General features: G+C 37.5%; 1 protein-coding gene across 4 annotated transcripts in view; it reads right to left on the bottom strand.

Moving 5' to 3' along the window:
- The window catches only part of APLF (aprataxin and PNKP like factor), a 50,018-nt gene that overhangs the window by 10,575 nt on the left and 22,717 nt on the right, over window positions 1–16,726 (bottom strand). For all 4 annotated transcript variants that reach the window (XM_081156962.1, XM_081156964.1, XM_081156965.1 and 1 more), the window contains 3 exons: window positions 15,352–15,533; window positions 6,191–6,543; window positions 3,891–4,016 (listed from right to left, as the gene is read on the bottom strand). In XM_081156962.1, the coding sequence (XP_081013088.1) occupies window positions 3,891–4,016; window positions 6,191–6,543; window positions 15,352–15,533 (661 nt within the window). The remainder of the gene's footprint in view (window positions 1–3,890; window positions 4,017–6,190; window positions 6,544–15,351; window positions 15,534–16,726) is intronic.

Here is a 16,726-nt window from a genome sequence, read left to right as displayed (position 1 = left end):
GCAGAGGAAGTAAGAAGTGGTCAGGGTTTTAAAGGCTGAAATGCCAGAACTGCCAAAGGGTTGAACGAGTGATGTGAAGAGAAGGGAAGAACCAAGGGTGCTCCCTGGTTTGGGGCCTCCACGCTGGGTGTGAGGGGAAGTCACTGACAAAGGTGGAGGACACTCGGGAGCGAGCTGCTTTCCTGATAGAAATCAAGAGTTCTGTTTCAGGTGGGAATGCAGACTGGTGCAACCACTATGGAAAACAGTATGGAGGGTCCTCAAAAAATTAGAAATGGAGCTGCCTTTTGACCTAGTGATTCCACTCCTAGGAATGTATCCTAAGAATCCTGAAACATTCATCAGAAAGAATATATGTACCCCGATGTTCATAGCAGCACAGTTTACAATAGCTAAGATCTGGAAACAGCCCAAGTGCCCATCAGTAGATGAGTGGATAAAAAGCTGTGGGACATTTACACCATGGAACACTATTCAACTATGAAGAGGAAGGATCTCATACCCCTTGGGACAGTATGGAAGGACCTGGAGAAAATTATGCTAAGTGAAATAAGCCAGGCAGCGAAAGACAAACATTACATGATCTCGCTTATACGTGGAATCTAAAGAACTTAATAAACTAATGAACAGAATAGATCCAATGACATGGAAGCATAGATGAGACTAACGAATGTCAGAGGGATGGAGGAGGGCAGGTGGGTGGAGGGGGAGAGAGTGAACACCTGTAAACCTACTTTTGCCCCATTCAGTGTATATATGTATTTTTATCTTTCTGAATATATTAATTTCTGACTGATTTTTGTGGGTTATTTTATGATTTGCATTTTCAGATTTTGCTTCTGGGAAAGTGTAGGACATCATGGCAGACCAATATTCTTGTTTTAATAACTAGAAAAAAACCTGATATATAAAAATAATTTTTATGAGAGGATTGTGGGAGTGTGAAAATTTTAGATTATCTAAAATTCCATGGAGGAAAAAGCCTTTCTTAGGAGAGCTGAAAATCACTGGCTCTTTTCTTCCTTTGTGGGCTAAGGCTAAGATTTGGCCAAGTGGAGGCACACTATTTGAAAAAAGAGAGACTAGTAGAGCTTTCCATGGTCTCATGGAATTTTCAGGACAGTTTAGGAATAAAAGGAAAAAGGCTAATTTTTCCAAAGGCAGACTGAGTTTCATTAAAATGTCCACCTAGCTATTATCTATCTAGATCTCTGACCAAGCAGAGATGACCAGCTCCTGTCTGTCAAAAAAAAGAATACCCTCACTAATGGAAGCTAACATCTACAACCTCTTTTTATAAACTAAGTTAGTATTCCAAGAAGCAATTACCTAGACATGAAGAGGCAGAAAAATATAACCAATAACCAAAACAAAAGAAACTAATCCAGAAATGTTGGTTAGCATATACAAATTTTAAAATACCTAAGAAAAATATGTCAAAGAATATGTTTTGAAAAGAGTGAAAAAATGGCAAATATGAGTGAAAAGATGGAAAATTTCAACAAAATTAGAAACTATAAAAAATGAATCATGGATATTCTGAATTGAAAAATACAGTTTCTGAAATTATCAACTCTTTAGATGAGTTTAACAGCAGACTAGACACCAGAGAAGAAAAGATTAATAAATGTCGAAAATGTGATATATATTTAATTGGAGTAGAAGGAGGAGAGAAGAGACAGGATGGGGCAGAAGCAATGTCTAATGAGATAACAGCAAAGCAATCTCCCCAAACAAGGTATCAACCTGCAAAAGGGCTTGGTGAACCCAAAACAGGATGAATACAAAGAAAAATATACCCAGCACATATAAACTGCTGAACGTAAAAGCAATAATAATAATCTTAAAAGTGGCCAGAGAAAAGGCACATTAATTACAAAAGAGCCACAATATGTACCTTTGACACAAACTATGAATGCAAGAGTCACTAGAAAGACATCTTTTTTAAAAAATATGTTTATTGATTTCAGAGAGAGGAAGGGAGAGGGAGAGAGGGAAATAGAAACATCAGTGATGAGACAGTCATTGAGTGGCTGCCTCCTGCAAGCCCCTGCTGGGGATCCAGCCCGCAACCCAGGCATGTGCCCTGACCGGGAATTGAACCAGGATCTCCTGAATCATAGGTCAGTGCTCAATTGCTGAGCGATGCCAGCCGGACAGAAAGACATCTTTTAAGAGATGAAAGGAAACAAAACTTGCCAAGCTAAAATTCTATACCGAGTAAAAACATCCTCCAAAAAAACAAACCAAATAAGGCCATTTTCAGACACACAAAAGCTGAAAGAATTCCTTTCCAGCAGATTTTCACTACATGAAATACTAAAAGAAGTTAAGACTAAAAGAAAGTGATACCAAATGAAAGGATGAAACTTCAGGAAAAAATGAAGGGCACCCAAAGTGAGAAATATGCCAGTAAATGTAAAAGAGTGATGATGCTTAACATTCAAGAAATTAATAACAATGCCTTATAAGTTAGCATGTATAGAGGTACAAATATATGATGATTGTTAAAATAAAATAAAAAAGGTGGAAGAGGAAATGGACTTAAACTGATGTAAGATTATTGCACTGTTTGGGAAATGGTAAAAATAGCAACTGTAAGACAGATTTTACTGTCTCATTTCTGGTATCAGAAAGAAAAATTTTAATATCTCACTTCTAAAGTATATATGACATTTGCTATAAGCTTTTTGCAGATATTCTTCATAATATTAAAGAAGTTTCCTTCTATTCCTACTTTGAAATGTTATCATAAATGAATGAAGTTTGTCATTTTTTAAAATAAGTTGAAGAATATAACCTTTTTTACTTTTTTTTTTAATAGTTTGTATAAAAATTGAGTGTTTTTTCTTTAAATGTTTGGTACAATTAACACCAAACAGAATTTCTTTAGTGGAAGGCTTTTAATTATGTATTCAATTTTTCTACTGTTATAGGATTATTCCTTTTTTTTTCTTGTATCTGTTTCTAAAAGTTGTATTTTCTAGGAATTTATTCATTTCCCCTAAATGTTCAAGTTTATTGACACAGCTAATGAAAATATCTTATTTTTTTCTGCATGACGTTCTCAGCTGGAATAGAATATTTTTCAAATGATAAGGCATAAGCTTTTTTATTTTCCTTTCTAGCCTCAAAAGCTTATTCTGCCTTCTTATTAAAAATCACAATTACAGAAATAGCAATAACTTCAAAAAGTCCACTAGGCTCAGTAACCTGTATTCCAACATTATCAGAAATATGGCTGTCTGGAATTAAAGCTCTCTAAGACTGGAATCACTACTTCTTTATTTGATAGGATGATCTATTTCAAATTCATTCATTAATTAAATAAAGTTACAGATACAAGGATAAAAGAGTCCTTGCTGTCAAGAAACTTCCAGTCTGGAAGAGGAGACATTCCAATAAAGAAATAAGCACAATCTCCTGAGATAAATTCTACTCTGCTTGATACACAGGGGTACAGGATGCTACAGAAGGAGAGAGAGGAGGTACCTTTACCTTTCTTATAGGACCCAGTTTCATGTGTTGGCAAGTATGGTGGAGTTAAGGGAGGCAAAGGTAACATCCTGAATTGATATGTGTCACACTAAGGTGTCTGGATAGAGTGTACCATGGGATAGCATCGACAGCTTTTAAATTATATCATTTGCATTTTAGAAAGTTAGAAATGATAAAAATTTCAGGCATTTATAAGGTTAATAACTCCAATTTAGAATTATCTAAAAGAAATGGTATAATCCTACCTATTAGTAAAATGAAAAACCTATTTTCTATGGAAGTTTAAAAACTAAAAGTTAGAGGCTTCAGATGAGAAACTGCAGGTATAAGTGAATAAATAACAGAGATTAAGGAGAACAGGAAGCATAACTAAATGTTTCAGATTTACACACCTGTAACAAGATTCTCCATAAGGACATTCAGGCCGGTCATCAGCCTCATCTTGACACATGACCTGTACATCTCCATAATCACTATCACCAGGGTGACTGAAATGTTGAAAATGGACAGGATTCTTCCTGTGAGGGTTACAAATATACCGTGAGAAAAAATAATTCCTAGGTTAAGAAGAGTGACAAAACATGTAAATAAATAATTAGAAATCAATGGTTAAATATTAAGTATTAAATCTAAAGTCAAATATTACAAATTGTATGAGGAAAAATTTTGCATAAAATAGGGATGAGCACTTGGGGAAAAAGGGCATGTCAGAAAAGGGCTCAGAAAGGACTTGACGGCAAGCAAGTTCTGTAAGCAGGACAGGAGCAAGCAGACGGGAACAGCATTTCCAGAGGACACAGAACAGCATGGAGCATCCAGAGAGCTAGTGGGAGGTCTTCTGGGCTATCCTAAGAAACCCAGGCTGCAGCAGCTAAAAGATTCTGTATAGGAAAGTAAACCCTGTCAGACCTTTTCTCCCTTCATCTTCATCTTTATTTCCTTAGCCAAATCACTAAGGCAACAAGGAGGAATATGAACCTGAGGGAAAGCGGAGACTCAGATTATTCACTCATCCCAGAGAGACTGTGGCATGAAATAAAGTGCGGCATTGAGGCTGGAGAAGAGGTACATGTAAATAACTACGATGTACACATATATAACAAGAACTCAATATATGCTGCTTTATTCCCTTTGTTACAAATAGATATTGTTTTCAAGATTTCTATTAGGTATTAATTATGCATATCAAAATTATGGAGAAATTAAAATAATTACTCATAAGCTATGACTGGTTCAAACTAACAAGTTCGTCATCAAATATGAATAAATTTATTGGTATCTTGATAAAGGATTCAATCACCTTTAACAAAAACAAATGCCAGTGTTGAACACTGTTATGTGCTGAATTATGTCTCCCCCACCCCAGCCCTAAATTCATATGTTGAAGCCGTAACCCCTAATGTGAATATATTTGGAGACAGGACCTTTAAAGAAATATTTCAAATTAAATAAGGGCATAAGGGCAGGGCCTTAATCCAATATGACTGGTATCCTTATGAGCAAGAGATGTCAGAAATGTGCATGTACAGAGAAAAGGCCATGTAAGGTCACTATGAAAAGGAGGCTTTCTGCAAACCAAGGAGAGAGGCTCAGAAGAAACTAAACCGCCAACACCTTGATCTTGGACTTCCAGACTCCAGAATCATGAAATAATAACTTTCTGTTGTTCAAGCCATCCAGTCTGTGGTATTATGGCAGCCCTAGTGAACTAATACAAATACCAAACAGGATTTTTCAAAACTCCAAAGTCATAGAAAATTTACATACTTCTCTTCTACAAGTTTATAAATTGAGTTCCACATGTGGAACCAAGGCCATTTTAAAATTGACAGAATTGTAAATAAATGCATAAATTCTAACTGTTGAAATTGAAAAGTATTGTTATTCAAGTGCTAAAATGGCAAAGCATTTTAAAGAGAGATGATATGAATGTGAAATTAAGAGAATATGTGATATAAATACACTATTGCATAGAAGACAGCAAACTCTACTGGAATGTATGGGTAAGATATCTGGTTTCACAAGTTAGAATGGCAAAGAACCACTTCTGAAATAGGACCGCGTAATTACAAACACTCTAGTATAAACAGTGTAGATGAAGCTATAGCCTAAAACTAAGGGGTAATCATTTGAATTTACAAAATATGAAATTAGAAAATATAGTATAATATAATCAAATGAGGTAAGTATATAAGTAACCAATCAACCAGGAAATATACATTCAGTTGTTTTAGAGGGCATCCTGGTGATTCAAAGCACCATTAGAAAAATACAGAGGAAAATGCACAAGTATAAAAAGATGCCTAAACACAACCTAAAATTCTCTTGATAGTTACAATGTATACAACAACTATTTATGAAGCCATCTTTCTAATCTCTAAATAAGACACTAAATAAGCAGGTATTTGGGTTTGAGTGATTCATTTTTCAAGTCTGGATTCTCCAGTTCAGATCCTTGTAATAACCAGCATGTCCACATATGAAAAATTTTATTTTTAAAATCCTCTAGTAGGAGTTGCAGGATTTGCAGGAAAGCACACTTGGAAAGTACAAACCAAGCAGATAGATGAAAAAGCTCCTAACCTTTAGGCCCATGTGTTTTATTAGGTGTTAAATACATATTAACATATATCTACATAGCTACATGCTATTGAAATAATGGAATTATATGCTACCTATAATTTCATTTTACCTGTAGCAGTTTGCCCCATACATGCAGGATGTCCTCTTGACTTTGTTTTCTTCAGAACCTTGTAGAACTGAATCAGCTGCCCTTGTATGCAAAGTTTCAGAGTTGGAAGGATCAGAGCTGGACCCAGGATGAGATCCTTGAGACTCACTGTGGGAGGACTCGCCTTGGGCACTAGAACAACTCTCAGAGCAGCTCACTGCCTCTTCTTTATTTAGTGTTCCTTTAGTGATGATTTTATATTGGGAAACCTTACCAAGTTCCTCTGTTGAGATTTCGTTTCTCAGTGCATTAGGCTTCATATTATTCACATCTGTGCTTCGTAATGTGATTGCAGAAACTGATTGTGGCATTTCCTATAAAACAAATCAGAAAAAAAAGAAATGTTGTTTTAAAAGGAATATGTAAATTTAAACATAAAAGCAAAGAACTACAAGATTCATGCAATACGTATATTTTTAAAACTTTAAGATTTACTTCAAAGTTATTAAAAATAACATTTTCTATGTCTCTAGTTAATAACTTTAAAACAATATACAGTTATTAGAAAGGAATGTGTAGTTGGATCAAACCTTTACAATCATGTCAAACATTCAGTGAAAAATAACCAGAAAAATACAAATGAAACATAAGCAAATACAACATTTGCTTTCATTTGAATATAATGTTTCTCAAAAAGCCTACTAATCTCTTAAATTTTCTGTTCAACAATGTGCCACTCTCTTAACATGCATGGTCCTTATAATTTCTTGTAAGTTATTACAGTACTTCATTTCTACCATCTAAATATGATCATGATTTTTTCCTATGGCTGAATGATAAAACTGCTCCTCCCTCACAAAAAATTTACATGACGCTGTTATGACCAACTCAGACAATAAACATGACTCCTTTGACATAGTCTGAAAAAAAGGGTCATTTAATCAATTAAAGATGTTTTGAACCAAGTAAGTATTCTCACTAGCACTAGAGAACCTTTTTCATTTGTACTTACTGCCAGCAGGAAGAGTAAACCTAGTCCTACGCTATTAAAGATGACCTCTTACTCACTAATACTTCCTTTGGAGTGAAAACACTGCTCAGATTCCCCCAGTCGTCCTGGGAATCATTCCTAGGAAGTGATGACAACATACCAGATACACATAAATGTTCACCCTGTTTATAACTAAGGACTTATGTATACTGGCTGCCATCTGGAAAAAGCTGGTTTGGATATTAATATCTAATAGCTCCAATTTCTTGAGAAGATATTATTAACATGACTTCTTTTGGACTAATTACTTGTGTTTTAATATTTTTTCTTTTTTTAAGAAACACATTATGTAACTTTAAAATATTATCCAAACTGACTAAATACTTTATTAATGGAACCTAAGTCTTATAATGTTTCTTGTCACAAAGAACCTATAGGAAAAGTAATCTTTTGATTACCTCTTGGGGCTGACCCTCAGCTGGTGGCATTTAAACCATATTACTTTAAAACACACACTCTTTTCTCCCAAGCTGCTCAACCACACCCCAATCTCATCTCCCTCTGCTACAGGACCAACAGACACATGCCAGAGACTGGAACTCTGGGGAGCGACTGGGGCAATCCTGGCCCCCTCCCCACTGTGCAGTCTCCCACCAGGTCAACTCTCTTAAGTTGTTTCTTTGCTTAGTCAGGTACTGATGGGGTAGGTAGGTCAGCATATCTACTGGCTAAGCAGGCGTCTCAATTAAATACTACTCTCTTGTTCCTGTTGGCAATTCTAAACTCCACAAGTAATTCTCCTAGACCACCCCCTTCTCTTGATTTTAGAAAGGGAGAAAAACTTCTCCCCACAAACATAGCACTGCCCCAAATCTTAAAACCTTCTTGCCTCTCAGTTCTCTTTGTACACAGCCTGAAGGTGGGTCAGTAAACAGGACAGTGCCTTTCAATAAGCCCCAAGGGAAAGGTCTTGTTCTCACTGCTGCTGACTCCTTTCAAACATGAAATACTTAGTGCTTTGTCCCCAGCTTTGTGCCTCAGCAACAGTTTTGGGATAATGGGGAGTGGGGTGGGAATCCCACTCAACATCCTTCACACTTATTATAGGAAAAAAGAAAAAAGGACACAGCTAGGGAAAAAGTTAGTAAATTAGAATGCATTCTTAAATGAAACACCATGCAGAGGTTGAAAAAGAAAGAAAAAGGGAAGGAGGGAAGGAGGGAAGGAGGGAAGGAGGGAAGGAGGGAAGGAGGGAGGGAGGGAGGGAGGGAGGGAGGGAGGGAGGGAGGGAGGGAGGGAGGGAAGGGAAAGATTAAATTTTTATCAATTGATTTGAAAGAGAAAGAGGAAAAAAGAGAGGGAGGGAAGGAGAGAGTGAGAGAAAAGCCAATTTGTTGTTCCACTTAGTGATGCATCATTGGTTGATAGTGGTATGTGCCCTGCCCAGGGACTGAACCTGCCACCTTGCTGTACCAGGGTGATGTTCTAACCAACTGAGCCACCTGGCCAGGGCTATATATTTTTTTTTAATTAAACAAGAACACTACACATAGTACCATGATTCCATTTAACTTTAAAAAAAATTCCTATATAGCTATGTCTGTACTTATTTGTATAAATCCAAATGAAAAGGTTTAGGATACAAATCAAAATGTTACTAAGACAGTGGGATTGAAGGATGAGGCGATTCTGGTGTGGTTTTTTGTGTTTGTTTGTTGTGGGGTTTTTTTGTTGTTGTTGTTTTCACAACAAGCATATATTATTTTGCTGTTTAAAAATGAAAAATAAACCAAAAAAAATGAAATGAAATAAAAGACATGAAATGTTTGGCATCATATTTCAATTCTCTCTACTTCCATGAAATATAAAGAAGGATTTGTTTTTTTAAATATCTTCACAAGAAATATGTTTAACATGTTAATTTATTCTAAAAGAGAAAGAAATGATAAAGCCACAGATATCAATTCTATGGGTCAGGGGGTTCTCAAATATACTATTCTAAGAGTCACAGAAGCTGGAATTCATAATGTTCTTTATGGAACCCCATGAAATATTGATATTCAGTAGACCCTTGGCATTCAAGAATTTAAGTCATGCTTTAAATTATTTATAAATCATCCCCAAAATCCATTACATGCAGTAATTTGTAAGTTTGCTAAGACATAAATTTGTACTGTGCCAATTACAAAGCTCATGAGGCAGAACAAGTAAACTGGTGACTAAGGAAGCAGGAAAAATGGAAGGTGCTCTGTCCTTAGAAAAAGTAGGGAAAAGGCTGAGAGCTCCATATTTTATAAGTACCCACACTGCTTATTTCTTAGATTAGATGAGAATGTGAAGAATGAAGTAGGGAGGCTAGAGACTCATCATAGAGAGGCTAGATCCCCTACACCATAAAAATACATGCTAGAGACCTCAGGGATGGAGAAGCATGGAGCTTGTGGAAGGGGACCTTGGTGCTTGGAGGTGGCTGGAATGTATTATTAAGGTAATTAAAACAGTCCATTAACTTGCCCTTCCCATTTCTCAATCAACTGAAGTTTTCATGTACTACAAGGGACAGAATAAAAAACTTCCTCCTAATACAAGTTCAATGAGGTAATTCATTCTTCTTGTCTCCAAGCTGCCCTTGGAAAGAAAGTCTGGGCTCATAAATTGTTTCAAAAGTCCTACATCAATCCCATTAGCACCCACAGCTAAAGACTAAAGAATCCTAAACTCCAGCTCCAAGTTCACTCTTGAGCTTCAAACTCATATTTACTTAACCACTAGCTAGACATTTCTTCTCCAATATCCAATGCACCTCAAACTCAAAATGTCAAAACTGAAATTCTCCCTCTGTATTCTGGACCATAGTTGTGGCCAACATAATTTATCCATCCATTCTAGCCAGAACCTTGGAAGTCTATCTTTCCCTCCTCCTTTCCTGCACTTTCCCCAGATCCAAGCAACAGGTCCTGCAGTTCTGCTTCCTAAATGTTTCTCTACTCCAATGCCTGTGTATTATCCTTAATGTTACTGCCCTGAGTCCATTCTCTTTAGTTCTTGGCTATGTTGATACCCTAGTCTCCTCCCTCTTCCCCGTCCTTTATATTGTTTTCTTCCTACCTCTCCTCTGCAGAGCTGCCAGGATTATTTCTGTAGCTAAAAACATCTCAAGGTCCTCCCTCCACAAACTAGTCCCCACTGCTGGCTGCACTCTCATCTCTGCAACTTGACTTTGCACTAAGAACTCTAAAAACAATAGTTCCCAGCATACCATTTGTATTTCCCCTGCTCTTACGCCTGCTGCCCCATCTACCTAGCTGGACTCCTACCTCCACCTTTTCTGCATCTGGGTCCTGCCTACTGCTCTTCTGTTAAGATTCAGCTCAATCATTTCTTTTAGGAAGCCTTCCCTGGGAATCCTCCACCTGGGTTAGGTAGTCCTCAAAGCCCCCATAAAAATCAATGTGTGGTCACATTATTTTATGATTCGAATCATGTCTCTCACAAAACTATGAGCTCCTTATTAACTGCCTTTTTCATCTTTTAATCCGACTCTAGCACACTGCCTTGCATATAACACAAAGACTACTTAGTGTAATGATTATTAGAATAACCTCTGCAGTAAAAAAAATTGGATTTAAATATCAGCTTTGACATTTCTTAACCTCTGACCTTGAACAAGTTGGTTTAAACTCTCAGAATCTCAGGTCTCTTAATCTATAAACGAGAGATATAATCAACCTACTTTCCAGGATTCTCTAAAAATTAAGTGAAATAATATCTTAGTGCTGGGTCTAGCCCAGAATAAGGGCTCACTAAATGGTTGTGGTTTTTTGTTTTTATTTGTTATTGTTAATAGCATAATTAATGCCACTATATTACTACTATTAATGAATGCTACTGAGTGCATGAATGAATGAGTGATAAATGAAAAGATGTTTCTATGGGACTGATCAGAGCTATGCTATAAATGGTACTAACCCAAATGACCAATCAGGAGCAAAGGGTATAGGATTCCTTGATGTAGTAAACCAACACAGAGAAGCTCTGGGAAATACAGCCTTTCCTAAGAAATAGCTGTGTGAATAAGCATTATAGTCCATCTCCCCTGCTAGTTCCCCAAAGAAAAACGAGTTAGGACTCCACAGCAGACATCTGTACATAGAGAAATGAGATACTTAACAGCCAGCTTATTTGCTTCAGCAATTATTGTCACAGTGGGAGGCTGCATAGAGAGATCAGAGCAGCCAGTATATCTGGAAATGGTTCTCATCACCAAAGCACCTACCTCCACGTATACTCCATATACTCTGAATGAAATATTTCAAGTTGCTCCCAAACAATACGGTATAACAGAACTCTAGCCCTGATATTCTTCTCCCGCGAGGCAGACTTTCATTTCTACTAGATCGCTTTCACAGATATGCCACCACTGCCTCAAGCCAAGAAAGTCCTCCCTGTCCCTTCCCCAGCTTCCACATCTACGCTTCCCTCTGCTCTGTTACGAACATTCTCAATATCTCTTTCTCAATATCCTGTTAGTCATCAGGTTTGTTAATTCTATCTCCAAAATGTCTCTCACATTTCTCTGCTTCTCTCTGGTCCCAATGCCACCATTCCAGTTCAGGTTTTCACTCCCTGTGGCCTCCTGTAACAGTTCTTAGGCAGGTCCTGGCTCCATCTTACATATCACTGCTACACACCCCTAACCACAGAACTCCCACTCTAAACCCTTCAAAAAGTCCCTGAAGCCATAAAATACAGTCCTGATTTCGTATTTAATCTGACTTTCAAGCACCACCCTGATTTGTTCTGTAGCTTCCTCCCCTGCTCTCACACACATCCACGCACACAAGCACGACACTGCGGTGTACATAGACGTCCATGGACTGTACATACTTCCCTGCCTCTGCACCTCTGCTCAAAAACTATGCCCTTCACTGAAAGTCCTCCTCACCAAACCACCTTGCTAACAGGCCAGCCGTCTTTCAACACCTAACTCAAATACCTCCTTCAAAAGAGGTTAGCTAAGCATCTTTCCTCTCCCCTGCTTACGGTGTACCCCAATGTTCCCAACCATTTCAAGCCTCCTCATTTGTTAGGTTGATTTCAACCAACCTAAGAAAACTACCAATTTTTTTCCTCCTCTCAGAATTTATCCAAACCTAACTATAATATCAAAAAAATAGTGTAATGTATACCATTTATTTATTTCTAGACCTCTTTCCTTCATTCATTTGATAATGAATGGACACATGACCCAGAAAGGGTAATAATACTACCTCACCTTTCAGACCACTATGAATGGTCAGAGCGGAGACTCTATAATCCAAATTCCTAGAATTTAACACTGAAGCAACCACAGAGAGACTCTTGTTTTTTCTCTTAACTTAAAAAAGTGGATGACATGAGCCTAAAGCTACCTGCAACCATGTTGTACACCCTGTGAAAAAGTCTGAAAATAGTGAGGAATTCAAGAGGCAAAAATAAGAAAACCATAGACCAATCTGATTTTGATCAAGTCTCTGGCTGGTCCCTATGATCTATAGTTTCTGCTGTTTCTCTTTCCATTCTGGAAACTGAATTAGTCCTATATCTTTGTGTGGTAGATAGTCATCAAAAAGGGCTGCCAATAATCCTGTCCATTCCTTTATATACAAATCATTCCATCTGACAAGTGGAGTCTAATCCCCTCCTGAATCTAAGCTGACAGTGGTAACTTGCTCTGACTGAAAGAATACAGCAGAAATGATAATGTCCTGGTTCCAGTCCGAGGCCTTAAGGGATCTGAAAGCTTCTACTTTCACTCTCTTGAGATCCAGGTGTCAGGCAAAGATTCTCAGTTTAAACTACCACATGAATGGTCCAGCCTCAGCTGAGCTCCCAGCTGAATGCAGCCAAGCTGACACCAAAACAGCATCTGAAAAGAACTGCCTATCTGAGTCCAGCCAACCCACAGAATTATAAGAATTAATAAATCATTGTCAGGTTAAGCAACTAAGTGCTGGGGTAGCTGACTTCCCAGCAACAGATAGCTGGCGCATTTTATTTTGCTTAAGTTGATCCAGTTAGGCTTCCTTCTGTCATTTACAACCCAGTCCTAATTAGATTGTGTACAGGACATACCATTCTTTCCATTCAAGTTCATAAATTCAAGCACCCTTATTATCCCTCCCAAATTAGACAATTACATAAATGGCAAGGGGTGCCATAAGGAAATTGATGAAAAACAGACTATTTCAGAGCAATTTTCTGCATTATCAGAAGTTATAGAGTCACACAACTCTTGTAGACAGTATGATAAGTATGGTAGAAAAAGCCCTTGTACCCAAAATGAAAAGACCTATATTTGAGGCCCAAGGTTCTCCAGCAATGTACTCTTGGGCCCCAGTTACCTCCAAGGTGTTGAATGACGGTACATCAGTAGCTCTCAACCTTTCATGCACATTAAAATTGAAAAACTTTATTTAAAATAATACTGACATGGAGGCCCCACAGACCAAGTGAATGAGAATCTCAGGAGTAGGGCCCGGTGGGGGAAGGTAATTTCTGCCCGTTCTCTCCACCTCCCTTCTCACTCTTCCCCAGGAGAATGTGATTGATTCTTTCCAACTGAAATGACCCAAGTCTACTCTGCAGAGCTGGCCAAACTGTTCTTAGTCCCTAGTAATTGGCAATCTCATGCCATTAAACTATAAATAGGTGGCCACAGCCTCCTGTTTCACTCTTTTTTAACTTTCCTTCTCACCTGCTCCCGTATTGCAGACATCCCTTCAGGACCAGCTGCAAGCCAGTGTTAAGACTGAAACTGGGTGGGGATGGAGGGTGGGGCTTGGAAAGGTCTTCTTGGGTCTCAGTCTAAGTCATCATCTCTGGGCCAGCTTTACCAGAGAGCCCTGCATAAAAGGTTATGAAAAGGCTATGAAACCTTGAGCCCTGTTTCTCCTGCGCTATGAGAGGTGAATCTCCCTCAGAAACCCTAAGATAAGGAAAAGCAATTGGCCAAGTAGAGCTCAGGCATTCCTGGAACCTGGCTAAATAACTCCCTTGATGTCATCAAAATCTCACAAATACCTCAAATATTTTGCATCTGTTTATTGCTCCTCTCTACAATCTATGAAAGAAAGTGCTTCTGAAAGTTGTACTTGTGACCATGAAACTGATGGCTTGAAATAAACATAGTAAAACATGTCTACTACAGATTTTATTCTGAAAAAACACACTTCTCTTGGAAAATAAAGGCAGTCATATTAATATGTTCAGATAGTAGAGCATGTTAGGGCTCAAAGTAAATAAGTTTTACCTTAATCTTTTATGGTCAATACACTGAGTCAGAAAACATTTTGTTTTCATTTATTAAACTTGACTCCAAAAGCAAGCAAGTGGTTGGGCCTACAGTTATTAGACCCCACATCTCTAGCTGGAAGAAAGAATCCAGTGAAAAGCTGAACCTGCTCTGGGGGGAGAGGAGGCAGGAGTGAGGGGGTACTCTAAAAGGCCTGACCTTGGGATGGCTACTGGCCTTTCAGTCACTCCAGGGCACACTATCCTAAAACTAATCCTACTTTTTGGCTCTCGTTGAGACAAATGATGAGGACTCAGCTCAGCCGCAGGTCTACAGGACCATGAAAACTATCATCTATAGCCACCAAGAGGAAGAATACCTGACCTTCTGCTCCAGGGAAATCTTTCCCTTTTTTCTATATTTGCATCCAATATAGGCCTCATTTTCTTTAAGTGCCCAGTATTAAAGAATGCATAAGTCATCCAAACCATACTAGTTACTTAGCAAAAACTGAAAGAGAAGGTTTATAAACACTGGAAGTTACCCAGAAGTAATCCTGAAATAGGCTATGAAGAAGCAACCCATTAGCTATAACGCTCTTCAAGAAGAAGGTGTTTACATGCCATTTGAGAATAGCCAATAAAATAGAAAAGGCCAGCTTTTCAGAATGACAGTATCAGTTATAACCCCAGTCACGTGGTCTTTCCCTTTCTCCCAGCCTGAAAATCTCTAAATTAAACAGCTTTGTTTTCTACAACGCAAATGCTATATTAAAGGGTAGTTTTTCTTGTTATAATCTTCATAAGCTTATTAATAAAAAGCAATTTTGTTTTTTCCTTGCTATATACAACATATAATTAATTCCTACGCAGAACACTTGATGAAGAAAACAATCAGATAATGAATTTTTTTAATCACCTTGGATGAAATGATAGACTCTTCCTGATCAGCATTTTTGCATTTTTTTCCTGTGTCTTGCTCTGCTGATGTACTTTCTGAGCTTCCAGGTGAAACCAATCGCTTTCTTCCTTGCTGTGTTAGTGTTACTTGGGTTTTATCTTTGCAGATTCCTTCTCTTCGACTTTCCTGGATTACATTATCTTAAACATATGTAAGTACACATACACAAAGAAAAAGGAGAAGAAAATTATTTTCTGTATTTTCAGATGTCAATAATCCAGTCAAATTACTCTGCCCTTTAATTAGCTGGATTCAAGTACTAATTTACTTCTAACTCTTCCTGTCTTTAAGGAAATTCAGCAACCTAACTTCACTCTCTTAAAAATTCTAAGACTTTTCTACCTTATTTTGAAGCTTTCACATTTTAAGTACATTGTGTACTATATACTATTCATGTCCAAATCAAAGTCAAATCACTCTCATTTGTATTTTCAAGGAGTGTCCAAAAATGTGCTTCATATTTTATGTGGTACATCTATCAAGTGAAAGGTAATAGCTATTTATAATTTGGAGCAAAGTATATTTTGGACTATTGTAATTAATGTAATAGTGGTGGCCCAGAAGCAATTACAGTACAAAACAATTATGAAAGAAAACAACTTGTTTGCAGGGAGGTATTCCAATTTTGGTCAAGTAAAAGCTATTCTTTCTGTATTAGAGAACTTGTTCTACTGAGGGAAAGTGCCTGCCTCTCTCCACTACCAACCTCCATTTGCCATTACCATCCTGCAAATTGAGAATTAGCACATTTAATGAGAAATGTTACAGGTGAAAATATATTATACATATAAAATGGGGGAGGGTATTGAAAACCACTGCAATGGAATGAAACTCTTACTAGAAAATGTTAGGTTTAGATATGAAAATTCTCCAGATAAAATCATATCTCCCTCAATACAAAATATACAACCTATTTTTCCCACGAGATAACTCTGATCCTACTATAATCCAAACTAGCATTAAATGCTAGTCCATAGCATACTTGATCAAAAACTTTAGAAGACTTCCATGACCACTACACTAAATATTAGAAACAGTAAGAGTAGTAATATCGACTAAAATATATGCTCAATTGTGCTGTTAATTTATAAAAGGTAATGTTCAGGGTAAAAATGAAAGAGTAGCTTGAATGAACTAACCATCCCAAACAAAACCGTTATAAATTTTAGACAAAATATAAAAAAGCAACTATTCAAATACACTGGAGAATGACCCAAAAGGCAAAGGCAGAGGAGAATCTATGCTTGAAAAACTCACTACAACCTGTGAGGTTTGTGAATTTGTGGCTCTTTCCCTGAGAGCATCTTCCAATTCACAGGTAGCAGAAAGCAGC

This window comes from Miniopterus schreibersii, assembly GCF_964146895.1.
Source record: "Miniopterus schreibersii genome assembly, chromosome: 13".
NCBI lineage: Eukaryota > Metazoa > Chordata > Mammalia > Chiroptera > Miniopteridae > Miniopterus > Miniopterus schreibersii.
The sequence above is the reverse complement of the archived record's forward strand: the minus strand, read 5'-3'. Positions and strand labels throughout refer to the sequence as shown.